The sequence below is a fragment of the Nylanderia fulva genome, unplaced genomic scaffold, assembly GCF_048542155.1.
Source record: "Nylanderia fulva isolate GAGA-0341 unplaced genomic scaffold, ASM4854215v1 Scaffold3, whole genome shotgun sequence".
NCBI lineage: Eukaryota > Metazoa > Arthropoda > Insecta > Hymenoptera > Formicidae > Nylanderia > Nylanderia fulva.
Window position 1 is genome coordinate 6,724,986 of NW_028190368.1, and position 18,937 is coordinate 6,743,922.

The 18,937-nt window shown below is 31.6% G+C and overlaps 3 protein-coding genes across 10 annotated transcripts; 1 reads left to right on the forward strand and 2 right to left on the reverse strand.

Moving 5' to 3' along the window:
• Window positions 1–685: 685 nt before the first annotated feature.
• Window positions 686–7,681, reverse strand: LOC114933483 (dipeptidase 1). 6 transcript variants are annotated; one of them, XM_085484208.1, is made up of 10 exons: window positions 7,616–7,681; window positions 6,368–6,431; window positions 5,714–5,939; window positions 4,742–4,868; window positions 3,553–3,724; window positions 2,914–3,351; window positions 1,958–2,216; window positions 1,523–1,607; window positions 1,319–1,394; window positions 686–926 (listed from the first exon to the last, which is right to left on the reverse strand). In XM_085484208.1, the coding sequence occupies exons 3-10, from the start codon at window positions 5,795–5,797 to the stop codon at window positions 692–694; spliced, it is 1,476 nt and encodes a 491-aa protein (XP_085340334.1). In that variant the 5' UTR covers window positions 5,798–5,939; window positions 6,368–6,431; window positions 7,616–7,681; the 3' UTR covers window positions 686–691. The 6 variants fall into 6 exon arrangements, with proteins under 6 accessions (XP_085340334.1, XP_029161934.1, XP_085340333.1 ...); XM_029306101.2 differs by lacking the exon at window positions 7,616–7,681 and adding an exon at window positions 6,617–6,687; XM_085484207.1 differs by lacking the exon at window positions 6,368–6,431 and having other exon boundaries at window positions 7,616–7,680.
• A 130-nt stretch (window positions 7,682–7,811) lies between these two features.
• LOC114933485 (uncharacterized) lies at window positions 7,812–12,474 on the forward strand. Its single transcript, XM_085484213.1, has 5 exons — window positions 7,812–8,071; window positions 9,096–9,352; window positions 9,437–9,616; window positions 9,768–9,892; window positions 9,963–12,474. Exons 1-5 carry the CDS (start codon window positions 7,960–7,962, stop codon window positions 9,979–9,981), a joined length of 693 nt encoding a protein of 230 aa, XP_085340339.1. The 5' UTR covers window positions 7,812–7,959; the 3' UTR covers window positions 9,982–12,474.
• Window positions 10,769–18,662, reverse strand: olf186-M (Ki-ras-induced actin-interacting protein-IP3R-interacting domain olf186-M). Of its 3 annotated transcripts, none has more exons than XM_085484204.1 (7): window positions 18,428–18,662; window positions 17,909–18,188; window positions 17,686–17,698; window positions 16,587–16,875; window positions 16,211–16,509; window positions 14,841–15,062; window positions 10,769–14,746 (listed from the first exon to the last, which is right to left on the reverse strand). In XM_085484204.1, exons 3-7 carry the CDS (start codon window positions 17,693–17,695, stop codon window positions 13,659–13,661), a joined length of 1,908 nt encoding a protein of 635 aa, XP_085340330.1. In that variant the 5' UTR covers window positions 17,696–17,698; window positions 17,909–18,188; window positions 18,428–18,662; the 3' UTR covers window positions 10,769–13,658. The 3 variants fall into 3 exon arrangements, with proteins under 3 accessions (XP_085340330.1, XP_085340331.1, XP_085340332.1); XM_085484205.1 differs by having other exon boundaries at window positions 16,211–16,491; window positions 18,428–18,661; XM_085484206.1 differs by lacking the exon at window positions 17,686–17,698 and having other exon boundaries at window positions 18,428–18,660.
• Window positions 18,663–18,937: the final 275 nt, after the last annotated feature.

An 18,937-nucleotide genomic window follows, 5' to 3' on the forward strand; every position in this document is an offset into this window, starting at 1 on the left:
CATTATGTGACGGTGGACACGGAGAGGACTCAAGACATAAGGTAAATTGACTTAACTACTAACATCAATTTTGACCATAAACGCAATTGAATGTGATGTAACTAGGCTGTGTGAGTACAGTTTTAAATATGCTTGTCAAATTTTTTAATTCGCAATAGCGAACAAAGTTAAGGATAATACATACGAGAACAAATTGTAAAACGATTGCAAAAATATATCAAATATCTTTTTAATTATAATGCAAACTGATTAAGTTCATGCATTACTTTCACAATGCATGAACCAGTTCGTATTATGCAAATAAATACTTTATTTGCATTAACGTAGCTTTTATAAATTATTAATATTACATATTTATAAATATTTTGTATGCAAATTTTTTTCAGGAAAAAAAACTTCTAAGAGAATCGACTAAATTCTAATATATATGCAATGTAGGATTTCAGGTAAAGAAATTTTCTTTTACTTGTTAGAATTATATAATTTGACTGTACGTGGGCTGAAAAAGACAAGGAATTTTATCGGAGTACCGGAGATCTATCGCTATTTTATTAAAAATGTAAAACAGTTAAAGAGAGCGTTCCAGGTACAAAGATGATATACAGTTTAAAGTGCGTACTTTTTTAGCGAGAGAACGACTCGTAGAATTGAAGTAACAACGTCGTACGTCGAAAATAGTCGTGGACGCCTCTTACGCGTCGTGATATCTGCAATAGGCGCTGTCCTCGATGAGTTCCTGAGAAATCCATTCCTCAGCCGGAAACTGGTGCGAAAGAGTCGCCGCATGATTCTCCACTTCTTTAAGAACGCGCAACAAATTTCCGCCCACCAGTTTCTTTATATCCGTCGCGGACCATCTACGATCTCTAGTCAGCTCGGCCAACAGCAAGGGGTAACCGGAAACGTCCGGCAATTCTGTTGGTGGTCTGAATACGTGCAATACTTGCTTTAATCACCTTTATCACTTAGGTCCATTTGAAGTCTGTACTTTCATCGTTACAGATATATGTATATCATACATATAATGCAATAAAAATATAGTTTTCACAATATTTTTCATCTAGCCAAATATAAACCTCTCTAAATAATCTCTCAAAATTATTAGTCTGATTGTATAAATGAATATTTGAATACTTCAATTAACTAATCGTAAATAAGAAATAAATAAGAGAATATTTTTAAATAACTACCGTCGTAACTGTTACTCGGAAAACTATTAAAGAATTAATCTTACGTAATATCCTTGGAAATGATTATATCGTCGAGTTACATTATGAATGATAACGATATGATAATATTGGCAAGTCTTTATAATTACCTCAATATTCCATCGTAACCAGCGCCAAGACCCACGTGATTCACGCCAGCTATTCGTCTTATGTGATTGATGTGAGCTGTAAAAAAAGACACGCGAGCGCGTCGTTAGGTTTGGATTTCGTCTTTTATCTCTAAGTTTTTGATGTTTAACTACTATTTTGATGTTATCATCTTTTTGATGTTTCTCACTACTTTGCTTACACACCTATGATATCATACATAGAGGCCTTATCACCACAGCTCAAATGTGCGCTGTCGAAACTGACCATAACCAGACCACCGTTGAGAGACTAGAATAGTAATAGAGATGAAAGTCGCGTGATTAATCTTCGAACAAATATTATGTCATTCTACGTAACTTGCATAATAGTGTTACATTAAAAATAATCTTTGGTTCCGGTGAAATAATTAACAATTCTTTTTTTAAACGGATAAGCGTGTATATTTAAGTAAAAAATTTATTTTTTAGAAATTAAAATAAATAAAAAATCAACGCTTGGTAAAAAATCCTGTAAAATTAAACAGACCGATTTAATTCTGTATCTTCATTTATCTAGTGTTTATACAGATTTCACGCGTTTAACAGCAAACTCTATAATCAAAATATTCTTTTCTCGAAAATATTATTTTTATTTCTTACCAAATTTCGTAGTATGTCGTCCGGAACGTTGCTCGAGGAATTGCAGAGTGCTTTGGCAGCACTATGCGAGAATATTACTGGTGCCTTTGTCACCGCAAGAGCATCCCTCATCGTTCTCACCGAGACGTGAGAGAGGTCCACGAGCATCCCGAGTCGATTCAGCTCTCGAACAACTGCTTTGCCGAATGGCGAGAGGCCATCGTTGTGAAAATCAGAGGGTGCGTCCGAGTTTGGATCATCAACGGAACATGAGTCCGCCCTGAAAATCGAAATCAATCATCTGATTCGATTGTCAAATTAAAGATTCATAAAAAATGAATACAATTAAAATTCTTTAACTCAAAAAAATATCTGTAATGAGAGAAAGGCTTTATGTAGAAATAAGATTTACTTATATTTACGAAAAAAATCAAATTAGGCTGGACAGATTTAGAATGTTCCTTTGTCAAAAATTACGTAATATATTACTCAAATAATGAAAAATATCATTTAAGAAACTCTTAATCGAGAGATGTTTGTTTTATATTTTTTTCAAATAAACCATTTCAATTAAAGTATTTTAATTGAAATCCTTGAAAAAAATATTTGAAGGATTAAATATATCAAAAGTGACAATTGGATAGATAGTTAGAATCTCAAACATATTTCGAATCAAACAACTTAAATGACGCATTCAAAAGCTACGTTATACATTATTTTCTTCCGAGATTTATTCCGTATAATTTTTTTTACATAACTTATACTGATTTAATTGCGAAATAAGACTTATGTAACCTTTCAGGATGTATCAAATAGTTTAAAATAAACCGCAATGAAACTCGACAATGGAGAAGCATATACATTAGCTAGTAGTAGAAAATACCAATTTGCTCTACCAAGAGTTATTCCTTCTCGCCGATTGTACGTTCCATACGCGCATAAAGACGTCGTTCTTCCGACGCGGCGGCCGAACTTACCATGGCGTGTTGCACTTATGAGTCAGGGTCATGTAGCGCGCGCCTAGCCGATGAAAGCTCCTCAGCACCGCCATGGAAGTGCCGATGCTGTGACCACCCTCTATCCCTACTAGGCTGGCGATTACTCCGTCTCGGTGCGCGTTCTCCAGCTCACCGCTCGTCGTCACCAGCCTGATCCGTTTGGGGTAACGCGACGTGAGTCTGCGCACGATGTCGATCTGTTCCAGGGTGAGTTGCACGGCGTCGAGGAATTGCGCCTCACATGGCACATAGGCCGACCAGAATTGAGCGCCAACGATTCCCTGTTCCAGACGAATCAGATCGGTTTGCCACTGCGGACCCCAACTGGCATTGCGTGACAAATCCTCGTCAAAGGGGAAATTACCCAACTTCGTACTGCCGCTGTGCTTGCGCAGATTCCAGGCAAAGTCGTTATGCCTGCCAAAGAATTCGTGCAAAATATAATAGGTGTGGAGATCCAGTATTATTATTTTATTATGTGAATTTCAATATCAAATTAAGAACAAGCTGATTTTAGATCTTTCAAATAATATACATAAAAAACTTTTACATCTATTATTTTTTATTAATTTATATATAAAATTATTTATATATAATTTATATATAAACAATTGTTACCCATCAATCAGAGGAATTTCTGAGAGCATTCTTCGGACCACCTGCAATCTGGCTTCCAACAAGTGAGAGCTTCGAAGTTCCAAAGCGAGAGGCAGACCTACTCCAGCCACTAAGGCACATCCGAGGAAGAAGAATCCAGTCATTACCACCCATCTTCTTACAGCACTTCGTCCTACAATATTGTCGGATATTAGAAATTGTATAAAATTTGCATTTTCGATTATTTTTATATTTGTATGGTATTGTATTTTATTTTACATTAAATTAGCATTAGTATCTATAATCCCTGTACATATTTATCGACAACAAACTAGAGAACAGAATCAATGAAACAATCAAAGCAAAATCATCTTCAATCGGGAAGATTAGCCGAGCGTAAATCGTATCTATTCGTACGTGAAATCGCTGTAACCGAAACTTCGATCTGCCGTCTCTGCTGCCGACATCGAATACGCGATGTAATCGAGAAGATCGTCGAGCCGTAAATAGAAATCATATCAAATTGCTCGTCACGTCTCGCCACACTCGTCATTTCTCATCACTCGATGACTTCTCTTCTTCGCTCGTAGAGAGCTTTATGTAAGCAAATTTGTTGACGTGCGAAATTGGAGAAAATAAACGGATTCGGTCATCGGAAACGTCGCGGAATCATAAAATAATCGCGAGAAAGCATATCGATACAATAATGGAATTAAATCTATATTAATCTGATTAAACAGTACATTTTTTATGCTCTTTTTATGCAATATAATCGTTCCTCTTGTGTTAATATATTATATAGTAATTATAAAATCGTTAGCACATAACATCAAGTTACATAAATATAAAAGTTACATAAATATAAAAAATCTATTTTAATTAACTAACTCTTAGAATTTTGTTTAGAAATGATATTTAAGTATTCGTCTTTTTGTTAGAAAAAATTAATTATTCAAAATACATGTTTTGTTAAGTTCCAATATAAAAACAAGAGAAAGATATATGTATATATATATATATATATATATATATATATATATATATATATATATATTATACAATATGTATATACAATATGTTTTCTCTACATTTTATAATTAAAATAAATTGATAATTTTAGAGGAGAAAATAAAATAAAATTTTATGGAGGCGAATACAATTTTCGGATATTTTAAATTTTGCAATGTATGGTTTTGAAAAATTCACTCACTGCTCTCTCTTAGCGGTTCTTTAGCCTTGTTAAAGGAAGTCGAAACACCCGTGTCCTTGATGTGGTGAAGTGCATCGCCGTTGGGCAATTTTCTCATGAGTTCTGGTGAAGAGAGTTGTAGGCAAGTCTGCAAAAGAACGTTGATTTACAAAGCTACAAAGTAGTTTCAACGTCGTGTCTGTAAATTCTAAGATTGCAAACGTTGCACAACTATTTATCCACGTTGCACGAATGTCGCATATTACGCCATTAATAGCCCGTAAGTTATGAAAGATATACATACCATAAGGAAAACATGTTTGCCTTGAAAAAAAAAAAATAAAAATACAAAAACTATTTTGCATAGAACATCTCTGATTTTTTAGTTATAAAAATAATATTGGCGTGGAATCACTATTTTGTGAACTTTATATATGTATAAATTATCAGCACATATATTATTCTCTATAATCTTATAGTGAAATATTTTTAAAATATTTTCAATTTTTACAAATATCTTAATCACACATATAAAATCTTAGTTTTTAAAAAACTCATTTCTTTTATGTATAATAATTATTTTTTTATTCTCAGATTAAAGGCTTTCAAAATTATTAATAAAATTTAAAAATAATTCGACAAATTCTTAATATAGATATTTTGAAAACATATTTCTTTATAAAACACATGGTTGTGGTTATATTACTCTCAATTTCTTTTTACAATCAAATAAATAAATAATTTATTTTGGAAATATATATAGTTAAAATTGGCTATATTCTCTGTTTCGTATATATGTTTTTCTTTTTTTAATAAATAAAGATCCTAAAGATGGTATATGTATAGTATGTATATCTGTTTGTGTACCCTAAATTATATATTTCAGTGGATGTTCTCAGGAGAGACCCTCGATAGGGCAATTATAAGGAAGCTTTTGAGACCAATATAATTAACGAGGGATTTTTAATAACGTTCGTCGTGTTCTATATCTACCTCCAGGATGTCGACTTCTTTTCTTCTCGGGGGCGGGGACCGATAAACCATGCCATCCTTACCGACACCATAAAGCTCGAACATTTTCTTTCCACGCAATCACGTTGTCCGTTCGTTGCTTACCCTCTACCAAGCTTTTCGTTGATATCGTCGCTGTCGAAAGTACTGAGGGAACGTCTCGACGCATGAATGTCGGCGCATGCGTCAACCCCCATATCGACCCGACCTGGAAAACCATACAAATCCAAAAAATTATTAACAATCAAAGCATTCATGTAGAGATGAGGATATTGCATATGTCAATTCTGTTACTTGACAACGTATATCTAATTATTAAATAATTATTACGCAAACGCGTTTTGTGTATTATAAATTTGTTATTATATATATAGGATTTTAATATATTAAGTATATATATATATATATATATATATATATATATATATATATATACATTATCTTTGAATAATAAGAAAGACAATTAAGCATATGTGAATATGCAATAAATCATTAACATAATATCCAATATATCTACAGATAAAAATTAATTCAGTAATAATTATTTACATTTTTACAAAAAGAGTAATATATAATAGCATATCTAAATATTAATTTTTCATTTCATCAAATATACTCGCATATATATTGACATACCTATATGTATATACGCATGAAGACGCCGGAAGTAAGGTCAAATGTCATATGATATTTTGCATATCTGCAAAAGAAGAGTCGAGAGAGGTTGCTTTCGGCCTTTTCGCGGTAGCTCTTTATGTATAACATAACCAACGAATATTTATTTGTTAAAATACTTATTGTTATATGTGAGAGAGAGCCTTCTTTCTTTCCTATTCAATTTTACTAATATTCCAAGACTATTTTATAAAATATATATATACATACATATGCATGAAGACGCCGGAAGTTCCTTCTAAATGTAATCGCGTATACGTGTAAATGGGAAGTTGCTTCCTTTTCGCGAAATCACAGTCGAATCGATGACGTCGATTCGATATTATCGAATTGGTCGAATCGACCGATAACATTTCTATTTTTTATAGGTTATCGCTTCTTATAAGATAATTATCAAGATATATGTTTATATTGCTATGAAAGAGAGCTTTCTTCCTCCTGCTCAATTTTAATATTCTAATATATTATTTTATAAAGTGTATATATTTGGTATACATCTATATATATATATATATATATATATATATATATGTGTGTGTGTGTGTGTGTGTGTGTGTGTGTGTGTGTGTGTGTGTATATATATATATATATATATATATATATATATATATACTCATAGTAATATAAATATCTTGATAATTATCTTATAAGATATAACCTCTATATATACCGCAAAAAGGAATAAATAATTATTAAATAATTATTATATATTTTCCTAGTGAGAAATATATATATATATATATATATGTGTGTGTGTGTGAGTGTGCGTGCGTGCGTGCGTGCGTGTGTGTGTGTGTGTGTGTGTATATGAAGATGCCGGAAATTCCTTCAATAAATGTGATCATATATAAAATGGAAAAATGGAGTAGTCGAAGGAGATAAAGTTATCTTCTTATATATAATTATATCGAAAATTTATTAAGATACTCATGGCTATGAGAGAGCCTTCTATCTCCCTGCTTGATTTTATACTATCCCAATATCCCAATACTAATTTTATGAAGTATACATACGCATATAAAAACGCCGGGAGTTCCACCAAATAATCGCATGCGAATGGCGAAGAGCCGGAGAGGTTACTATTCCCTTTCGCGGTAGCTCATTTTGTTATGAGATATAAAAATTATCGAATATTATTCGTTATAAGATATATTTATTATATCGCTGGATTTTAATATATTTCAAGATCATTTTATAAAATATACATACCTATATAGAAGAGGCTATATGTGATCGCCTGCAAATGGAGAATAATGGAGAATCGGAAAAGGAGAGATTCCTTCCCGCTTCCCGCCAAAATAAAAGCGCAGCTGTAGGTTGACAGGTGGCGCCATCGGGAGAGCGTCTCCGCAGCCGCGGCGCCACGCCGTCCGTGAGTTCGCGATAATAAAGAGCGCTCAGCGTTCCTTCCCCTTCTCCCTTACCGACCGCCATATTGTTTGCGATCTCGTGCACGTCGTGTTCTCTCCTCGCGACTTTTCGCAACGGTGTTTTCGGCGTGTTTTCGCGGCCCGTATATCGCAACATCGACAACCATTCCTCGCAAAGGCAACATGAAGAAGATCAAGGACGTCTCGGACGAGGACGATTACGAGGTGGACGACCCGGACGATCCGGAGGTCGAGGGCGCCTCCGAAGAGGAATGGATCCCCGAGCCCGGAGCAGGAGGTAAGAAGAATAAAATCCACGCCATGTGGTCTCTCGATTTCTCCTTCGAATTTACGCTCGAATGACAGATGACAGATATCATAATCGTCTTCCCTCTCGGAATCGCGATTCTTCCGCGACGAAACGCTTGTCGGAGACGCTTTGTCCGACATTTCGGACTCGGCATCTCGCTGATCGGACGCTAACGCTCGGACGTGGGGGTGGAAAAAAAATATCGTTCGTCTCTCCTCGATCTGTCAAATATTTAATAATTAATTTCATTTGTCGCGTCGATCAGTCGCGTCTCGGAGCAAAGTATACGATCGAAACGAGGCGTTAACGGGTGACTCCCTCATCCTCGTGTCGGCGCCGCCGCCGAGAGAAACGTAAGGTATATCCTCGCGCGCATCTCTCGCCGGATTTCCGGCGCGATTCCGCGTCGAGACGTCTCGCGAGTTCTCGCCGAACGATTTTCCGCACGGCGACGAGCCCGCGCTGTTAGAGCGTATATTTCGAGGTATATGGCCGTTTCTCCTTCCGGCTCATCTCGTTTTTCTCTCCCCCGGTCTTCTCTCCGCATTTTCCGCGTCCGCCGTCCTCGCCGGCCGGCAAGTGGCGCCGATTCGCGGCGCTTGTCAAAGCCGGAACCAGCCGGAACGAGCCGGCGTCGGGCGCGCATTTTTCAAATTAACACATATCTTGTGTATAATCACTGACGAGGTACTGTTACTCGTCAGTAGTATAATTCTGTATTAATTCATTCTTAGAACTTCAAGTATACATGTACGGGAAAAAATATATGTAATAAAGATGTTATTTTTATTTTTGAAACATTTTTCTTGATTAGTTCATAAAATATATACATAAATTATTGCAAATTAATATATTATTGATATACATATATATAATATATATTAATATAATATAAAATAAATATAAAAATATAATAAAAAATAATACAAATAATAATATAAAAATAATATAAAATAAAATATAAAATTAATATATATATTTTAATCTAATACTACTTCTGGTTTTTCATAGAGCGGTACTAAAATAAGGCCGCAGAGAGGAACAGCAAAAAAGCGACATCATTCTGAAGAGGAAGATGAAGAAGAGGAAGATGAGGATGAAGAGGAAGATGAAGAAGAAGATGAGGAATCAGATTCTGATACAGGGAAAAAACCAAAAAAGAAAAGACGTTCTAAGAAAGATGATGATGATAAGGAAGAAGAGGAAGATGATGATTCTGATGACAACAGTTTCAATGAATCAGGAGAAGCTCCAAAAGATTACACAGTAAATCATTAAGATTGATCGAATCAATTACAATCTCCTTTAAATATTATGTGTGGGTGATATTTCTCTTTTCTTATTTTGCAGTCTGGTTCGTTTGTTCTTGCAAAAGCTGAGTTAAATAATAAAAGTAAGTCATCTAGTAAGGATAAGTCTGATGAATCGAGCTCTTATCCAACCTTGTGGAGGATAGATGGAAAGGCACTACTTCAAAAGTTTTTACCTTTTGAGGAAGATGGAAAAGTACTGTACAAAAGCACAACGACAGTAAGTACTTAACTTAGAATTGAAAATATTTTCCATCACTTGTTGAATCTTGACTTGATTACATAAATTGATATTAAATGATGTGACTTTGCATAAATTATATTTATAAGTGTAAACAATTTCTGTCAATGTTTCTTGTATTTTATTTCAGTATTCTGGATGGCAAGTTAATAACAAAGACAATTACATAGCAGTTCAGGTGTCTTTTAAAGTGCAAAGTAGACAAGAAACAATTGTTGAGCTTCATTTTGATCCAACGCAACAAGAAGTTGTAAGGTGTGTGATTGTATTCAAAAAAATTTGTATAATGTTGCAATAATTAATAAAATTTTTTTGTCAATTTCAGGGATGATAAAGAAGACTAAATTAGATCGAGTGTTTGCTCTTATTTGTTTATATACATTCTAAGGAAACATATGCTAAGGAAGAAAAAAAATAAAACATCCACATCTCAACATGTACACTATCCACGAAATTTATTTACAGTTTACACGTACACATGGATGAAGTTTATGACATGGTATTGTAGCAGGTTCATATTTAAAATATAAGATTGGATGGACCATGGTTCTGAGTTTATTATTGAAGGTAGCTTTAGCTATAATTGATACCTCTGACAGATTGTGTGTGAGCTTCAATTACCAATAAAGCTACTCGCAAACATGCATCATATTTACAGAATTTAGTAAATGTAACACCTGATGATTTATAAAAGTTTTATGTCTTTGACAGAAATTAATGTTATCTAATATAATGAATGCATGTTGGTTAAATTTTATTTTATAATGTCACTGTTCATCTACTCATAATTTAAACTATTTTACAGATACAACATTGGCCTTGTGACCTATGTGGCCATTTTAAGCGTGCCCTTAGACAGAGACAAGTGGAACCTTTAAATCCCTTGTTATAGCAAGAAAATAAAAACGTTTCAGAATTACAGAATATTGCAGAATTATAAAAAAAAATGCCGTAAATATTGAGGCAAGTTAAATGAATATAAGGTAAAATATAAAATTATATATATAATTATAATTATATATATATATATATATATATATATATACACACACACACACATATATATCATATATATATGATAATTATATAATTATATAGATATGATTATACTATCTCTTTTTGAATCAAAAACTAGAAAAGAATACCAGTTAATATTCACGCGATATAATAAGAGGCTCACAGATAATTTTTATATTATGGTTCCCATAACTGCTACGGGCGACGCTAGGCCAGTTCTTGTGTGTATCACTTAATCTTAAGATATAACAAAAACTAGGAAACACTTCCAGTAATTGAGCAAATCGTATTTATTTTTTTTTTTTAACTTTATGTAAAAGATCAATTATATAAAAAATAACATTTACGTTTATCAATTAATCGTATTTTGTTATTTTAAATATTCGATCTTATGTATATCTATAAAGTTGTGTTATATAACATCAATTTATAAGTATTTTTGTAACCATACTTTTGTGATGACATTTATGACGACTTAAATAAGAAACTTAAAATGGATCTTGAATATTTTATAATATAGACGATTTATTTCTAAAGTGTTATAAATAAACAGTGTGTTTAGCTGATAAATCTGATAGATATGAAGCATAGATAACACAAAAAAAAGGGAAAAAAATGAAACTCAATTGTGGTAAATATTTATTGAGTGCTCCCACAATTGTACATTTTACATTGTACTTTATTTCTACGATGCTCCTATATTTTACGTTAGTATAAGTCTAGTTTCTGTGTATCTTGTATAAATAGTACATATCTTATTTGGATTTCATCACACTTGATATATATTATGCAAAAAAAAAAACAGAAAATATAGATACATAATACTAATTTATTATATATGATATGGATGTTTATTAATATAAAGTTTGTTATATAAATGAAAGTTGATAGTGTTCCAAAGTTTTTGATTTGTATCGAATCTATTTGATTGAATAGGCTTGTATCTCTATATTAATTATAATTTTGTCGTGTTTTGTAACAAAATAAAATGCAGTTTTCTTTATTAAGTGATGACATTATGACCTAAGAAAAATTGAATAAAATTGTATTTAATAAAATATCAGATAAACTTCCAATTGATGTTAGAATTTTAAGCATCAAGTAAAAAAAATGGACAGACTTATACATTTCATTATATATACATATATGTATATATAATATTAATTTAATATATCTAATATTTTTTTCTGTTCCTGCCCAAATAATTTTTATATATAAATATATTTAGTTATTAAATAAATTTATATATTTGGTCGATTGTGATAGAATACCTCATTGTTTGATTTTATTCTAAAATTATATGAATACAATACGGAGAACTTGCTTTTTTCATTAAAATATCAATTATTTGTATAATTTAAATTATTTTGAATATTTGCTTATTTCTGTATAAGTCGAAGATTTTTTCTAATATATCAGTTATTGATTGTTATCCATGTTAGATTAAAGCTAAATAAATGTATAAATTATCTCTATATAACTATGATGTATGATTTGTGTAAACATATCAATATTCAAGAAGTACTGTAATATGGCAGCATAAATTAATTCTCAATAACTGATATCCAAATAATCATGAATTGCTTTTTAAAATTCTTTATCTTGATATATTCCCTTATGATGTAAGGGAAAGAGATAAAGAATTTATAATTATTAGTTAGATATGTTATCACTGTGTGTTGATAGTAATTGTAAAAGACTAGATCTAAAATTCTTTTTGCAAAGTACAGAATGACCAGCATTTTGTTGTGATCAAAACTTATTGTGATTGTAATCATTAAAAAATTGACGAAAGTATCAAACTTTCATTATTACTCCAATTATGCCTATATAGTCACATTGTATACTCTCACCTCTTACATATAATTATCTCCTTTGTGTTATTGTACATATGATTAAAATATACATAAATAAACTATACAGACATCATCAAACATGAACAAGATAAAACTAACGTATTATTATAGCTTTCTAATTATGTACTAGAATACGAAATAATATTCAATTAACAAACAAAATTACAAAGTGATAAACTTGATATCTCAAACTTAATGAGTATATTAAGCGTGATCTGGGAATACATATTTTGACAAGTGCATACACTTAGGATTTTCTTTTTTTTCAAAAAGAATACAAGTCACATCACAATATGATGATTAGAATATATAATGGAGATAAAAAAATAAACGCAGCCATCTTGAATAACTTCTTTGGGATAGAGTTTACAAAAGTTTTAGTTAAAGTCAATATTGACATTTTGAAAAAGTTTAAACGTGATGTCTCAAAAATCGATAGATCTTACATGAATTAATATTGCCCTTTTAATTTCTACCTAAATGTATATTGCAAAAGAATTCTTTTACTCTCAATCAGTTCTGAAATACTGTTAGTATAAATTTAATTTGATATATTAATTTACCTCATAATTGTTAAAGTTACATTTATTTTAATCATCATATTAACACATATCGAACAAAATATTATAATGGCAAATCTGTCGTATTTTGTCTGACCATGTGTCAGTGTTCAATATGTTAAATAAAATCTGTATGTAACAACATTTTCATCTTTATTTATAATTTGTATCAAACTAAATATGTAAAAAATATATGAATTATAAATAGAGATGCAAATATATATACAAGGATTTTTTTTGTAATTTTTATAGAATATTTAGTACAGAAGTAATTAAATATATCATATTTGTTTTCTTTTTTGTTGATGTTAATTAAAAATAGGTATTTAAAAAGTGATTATTTTATGCATACATATTATAGAAATATCTGTTAATAGTGTCTTATAAAATGTGAGCGTCGAAAATATTTAAGATTTTTAAAGTAGAAGAATATATAGATTCACAAAATATTAAAATTCTACTTTATGAAGTATCAATTCTTTACCCTGATACACACATATTTAACTATATCACAAGGTCATATAACTACACAGCTAATCATTTTTCTTTTTTATCAAACAACAGCAAGTGGAAAGTTTAATAATCTATTTAAAATCCTAGTTCCATTCTGACTGATAAAACGCTACTTAGCATATCACGAATTTCCGCCACTTCTCTCCTACTTTTTGCTAGCATATCCTCTAATTTTTTATTTTCTCGCATAATTTTTTTCATCTTCTTCCAATATTTCCGTTTGTCGACATGATGGCAACAATCCGAACAGTTCTTACCTCGCTTACAGTCTACACAAATCTTACCTTTGCTACAAGTTGGATTATCTTGCATACAAGAAACACTCGATGCCGCATTTGATTCTGTAGATTCTAAGCGTTCTAGTTTGTTGATAGCTTCACTAATATTCGCTACTGAAGGTATATCATTAGGTTTTCTAAATAATTCCGTATCTTTTAGTTGTAGATCTTCATCTTCGGTCGACTCAAATGTTTTCAGCGTTTTTAGTTGATGTGTACTGTTAGTTACGTCATCAGATGCTTCCTCTTCATTGCCTATGTTACATTCAAATATCGCATTTGGTACACTAGACTGAATAGATTCACAATGATGGATTGCAGTTGTATCACATACTCTGGACTGTCTTTTAAAACTTCTTCTCTTCTGTATTAACGTGCATTTCGAACTTTGGCTTTCAATAGGGCACATCGTGCCATCGCTAAATCTTCGTTTTCCTTCAAATACTTTTTTTTCCAAAGAAATATCATACGATCCGTCGCTAGCTCTTCGAACATCAAGAAATTCATGTTTTCCACATTTAGGAGTTGTATCGAATAGATTATCTTCCTGCTTGTTATTATCTACATTTGTGCCATCTTGAGCAATATTCAAGCTATTCGCGATCTCCCGATTGTCTTTTAATAATTGGTCATCAATACTGTTGGAAAAATCGATAGTATCATCAAATGATAATTGTTTTGTCAGTTTCTTGTCATTTTTCGAAAAATACCGATGTTCGAACGTTATACTTTCTTCTAAAGATGATTGTTTTAATTCTATGGGAGATTCACTAACATCCAATAAACTATTATCACTATCTATTGTGTCATTGGACGCAAGATTTGTATCATTAGAAGGTATTTCAATTAAATTTCCGTCGCATCCGAAAGCAAACGATTTTTGTCCTGCAAAAGACATTTGACTCGATATTTGAGGAATAATAATGCACATATAAACTGAATATTAGGACAAATTATTCGCACCAAAATTCTTATTTACCTATAATCATACGTTTGTTGCGCATATCAGGACTCTTGGAACGTGGCTGTTCCAAGAACTGCCTGTTATCAGGAGACAGCACAGAAAGTCTTGCAGGATTTTGATGTAATGGACTGTATGACTCATAATTATATGAATTTGTATCCACTTCATGGCTTTCGTTTTCTCGCAAACGTTCCATAATTTTTTGCACAATTTCTGATGGAGCTACATAGGGTGATCCTTTTAAAAATATAAAAGTAAAAAAATTATAAAATATATCTTGCTGCATATATTTAATATTATAGTCAATCACAGTAATTGTTATCGAGCTGAATAGATATATATATAATATATATAATATATATAATTTATAGATAATATACTGAATAGATAATATATATAATTTAAAATAATGAAATACTATAAGTTGAAATATACAGAATATACAAAACAAGAATAATAGTTTACGTAAATAATAATTATAAAACTCTATTAGTAGTTTATATATCACAACTGAATATTTTTAAAAAGGATTATTACACACAATTTGAAAAAAATCTATTCCTACTTTACACACAATATAAATGACAACAAAAGACATTCATTAAACTCTAATGCTAATAAATCACATTTTAAATCTGTACTCTTTTTAACATGCATTATTATATTTATTTTTGCATATATTAACATGCAAATTAAATAAAAAATGTCACATATAGCTTTATTGCATGTCTACAATTTGATAAAATATAATATTATGCATATATGATTACTACTGAGCGCCTTGAAATTCTAAAAGCGTTTTTTCACAATATAATAAAAAAAAATATATATATGTATATATAATAAAACCCAAATAACATCATAAACTTTTAGATAAAATAGCAAAACGCGCATTGATGGCCCTTACATTTATATAAAAAGCAATGTGAGCAAAAATAAGAAGCTATAAAATGTTTACCGAAATAAAAACTATTATAGTACAAAACAAAACAGTACTTCTAAATAAATTCAATTAAAGTGTACACACATCAAAACATTTTTTGCCTACTAATTTTCACGCGAGACTTACAAAATTACTTGGTCCCGAGTATCTGCGCTGTCGGACGCGTGTAGATGTGTATAATGCGCTATTGCTTCCTACAAAATTGTCATGCTATATATTTACAAAAAAGATTTATCTTATACCCAAAAATATCAATTTAATGATTATTAATTAACATTATAAAAAAGACGCTGCTGTATTTCACACATATTATTTTTTCATCTGAAAAAGCATCTGCTTATAAGCTGATATTGATACATTTAAAATTATTTCTATCTTTGTTTCTACAAAGACAAATTGTATATTTTGTTGTAGTGTGCTATTGCTGAAAAATCAATCTTACCTGTTAGGCCTCTATATCCTAAAGATACTGAATCAAAAGATTCACTAGACTCTTGTTGTTGCTTAAGAAAGTCATTTATAGCAATGCCTTGTAACGTAGATGGTTGAAGGAACCTTTTAGGAATGCGAGAGACTGGATCGGTCTCCCGTGGACTGGTTGCGCAACCGCCAAAACCAAGATCGAGCAAAATTGCTGTCGGATCCGCTTTTCGTAATTCAAGTAAACTTTCAATGCTACTACAGTGACTGCTATCCGATTGAAAGCTTGCGTCACGTGCCAGTCTATAATGAGGAAGCGAACTGTAATTGAAACTATATTATTATACTCGTGATTAGATATGGATTTGAAAAAAAATATTACAATCTTATTTAATTACCTTGGAAGTATTGGTGTATTCATTGTTGATGAATTAGGAACATTAATAGGCGCTGATACAGTCATGCTTGGAAGCTTTGAACCCTTAGGAAACGGAATGTTTTTAGGCTCTGTTGGTGTTAATGGTTTACTTGGGTTATGCTCTTGGCATTCGTTTGTGAGGTCCGATTTTGTAGGCATTGGTATTGCATCAATCCATTGTTGAACTGGTCCACCGGCACGCCGTCTCATTTCCCAAATTCCACGTAACCAATCTGTCACTTTTAGAATAGCCTCCTTGCCCACATTTTCTATATTCAGTGATTTAATTATACAATTTAATTAATAAATTGCCAACTTATAAATAAAGTGTCACAATTATTAGACAAAGATTTTATATAATTGTTAAGCTGTAACATTTGTGATTAGTGTTTATTTATAGAATTAAATCGATAAGATGAATATCAGTGACAAAAATGTTTTAATTTGGAATATATAAGAAAGAGTATTGAAACAAATATAAAATTCCATTTTCTTTCCTCATGGTAATGTGTTATGTGATATCCAAAAATATAAATATTATATAGCAGCAAAATGTATTTATATATAACATATTTATATTAAAATACTACTGTTATTTATTATAGGAACAATTCCTTATTTTGTCATGTTAATGTCGCAACAATATTGCATCATTTTTACATTGCGATGGCAGGATATTTAACATGCATATAATAACAATATCAATATAAAATATGTACATGCAAATGCACATATTTTATATACATTTACATGCATTTTATTTTTATGTTGCTTACACATTTTTTTAAACTGTCATAATATCATGTTTCAAATCATGAAAGCTCTGCTTAAAGTATGAACAATTTTTAAAGTGAAGGATATTAAGCAGGATACTTTTATCGTATTAATGTAAACATTAATTTGCGATAATGCTGATAAAAAACATGTTCTTACACATTTACATAACTCGAACATGATGTCATATGCATAGAATACTCTGTCCTTAATAAAAATTCTATAGACATAATTGCATCTGCTACACTCCCATCTAATTTGTCAACTTAAATGAGAAGCATAACGTAATCTAATCAATTAAATACCTGGATCCATATCCTGTCGAGCAGCATGAAGACAAAATATTGTAAAAAATGTGCTCTCTCGCGCGCGTTTGTATATGTTTGTGTGTATCACGTGCCATATTACAGCATTATACTACGTTGAATTTAGATTTACGCGCGATTGCGTAAATTATAATAATAGACTTGAACGAGTCGTTCTGTTCGAATTGAATCGAGTGTGTGCAATAATGTACCCTATGCTTACCTTCGCGTAATCTCCAGCGAACGATCACGATGTCTCCGCGACAATTAGAAAGACTCGAAACGCATGTCGCGCGTGACGTTTTTCACAGCGATTTGTTTGCGGCGCGGAACGATTGAGACTCCACTTGTCACAGTGTCCGCCACGTCATGTGTCTGTGTCCTGGTGGTTGTCAGTGGCGGACGGACGTGTTTTGAAACCCCAGCAGCGTTGACAGGATAAATACAAAGCGGCATTTTCCCTCTACGCCGACTGGACGACTGTTTATTCGATGAACTTGAATCTACAGTGAAAAATTTATTAATTCTTTGAATGACAAGTCTGATAATAAATAAATGTGTATAATGATTGATAAGATTGCGATCTCAGATTAGGATCATAGATGGAATATAGATAGCTATGAAAGAAATTGTGGGATAGATAACCGATAAATAAAGTGTTTGTTCAAATAAACATGCATTTCTTTGATATATATTTTTAATTGATTAGAAAACTATATATTGTTCTACTTTGTTTACTTACGAAAACTCCTTTTTTTCTCTTCTTGAGTATATACGATTTCTTTGACATTTCATACATACGCGACTGTGATTATGACAATAGAGAGCGTCTGCTCTTTTGATATTCTGCGCATGCGTAAGACTTGTCAAGCTTCTTTCCGTTGACAATAGGTGGCACTTGCTTGTCAAATACGAAACCCTGACGCGATGCGTCAATTTCAGTTTCTTCCCGTCATTTTTTACCGCTACGTGTGTTTATATCTTTTGCATTCTGTAAGTAAATTTTGCAAGTATAGTTATATAATATTATAAGTACATTATATAGAAAGAAAAAATACAGCTAAACAAAATTAAATCTCATACTCGGTGTATACATTTTCAGGTGTTTGAAGCAAAAGGCAGATCGAATTAAAAATACATCTTATTATCAAATTTTCTGTCAAAATCCTTTAATAAGAGACTCACGCAGCAGGAGATGACGTTATTATGGTTAGTATTTTTTTCTTTCGATCGCACACTTGGATTTTTTAAC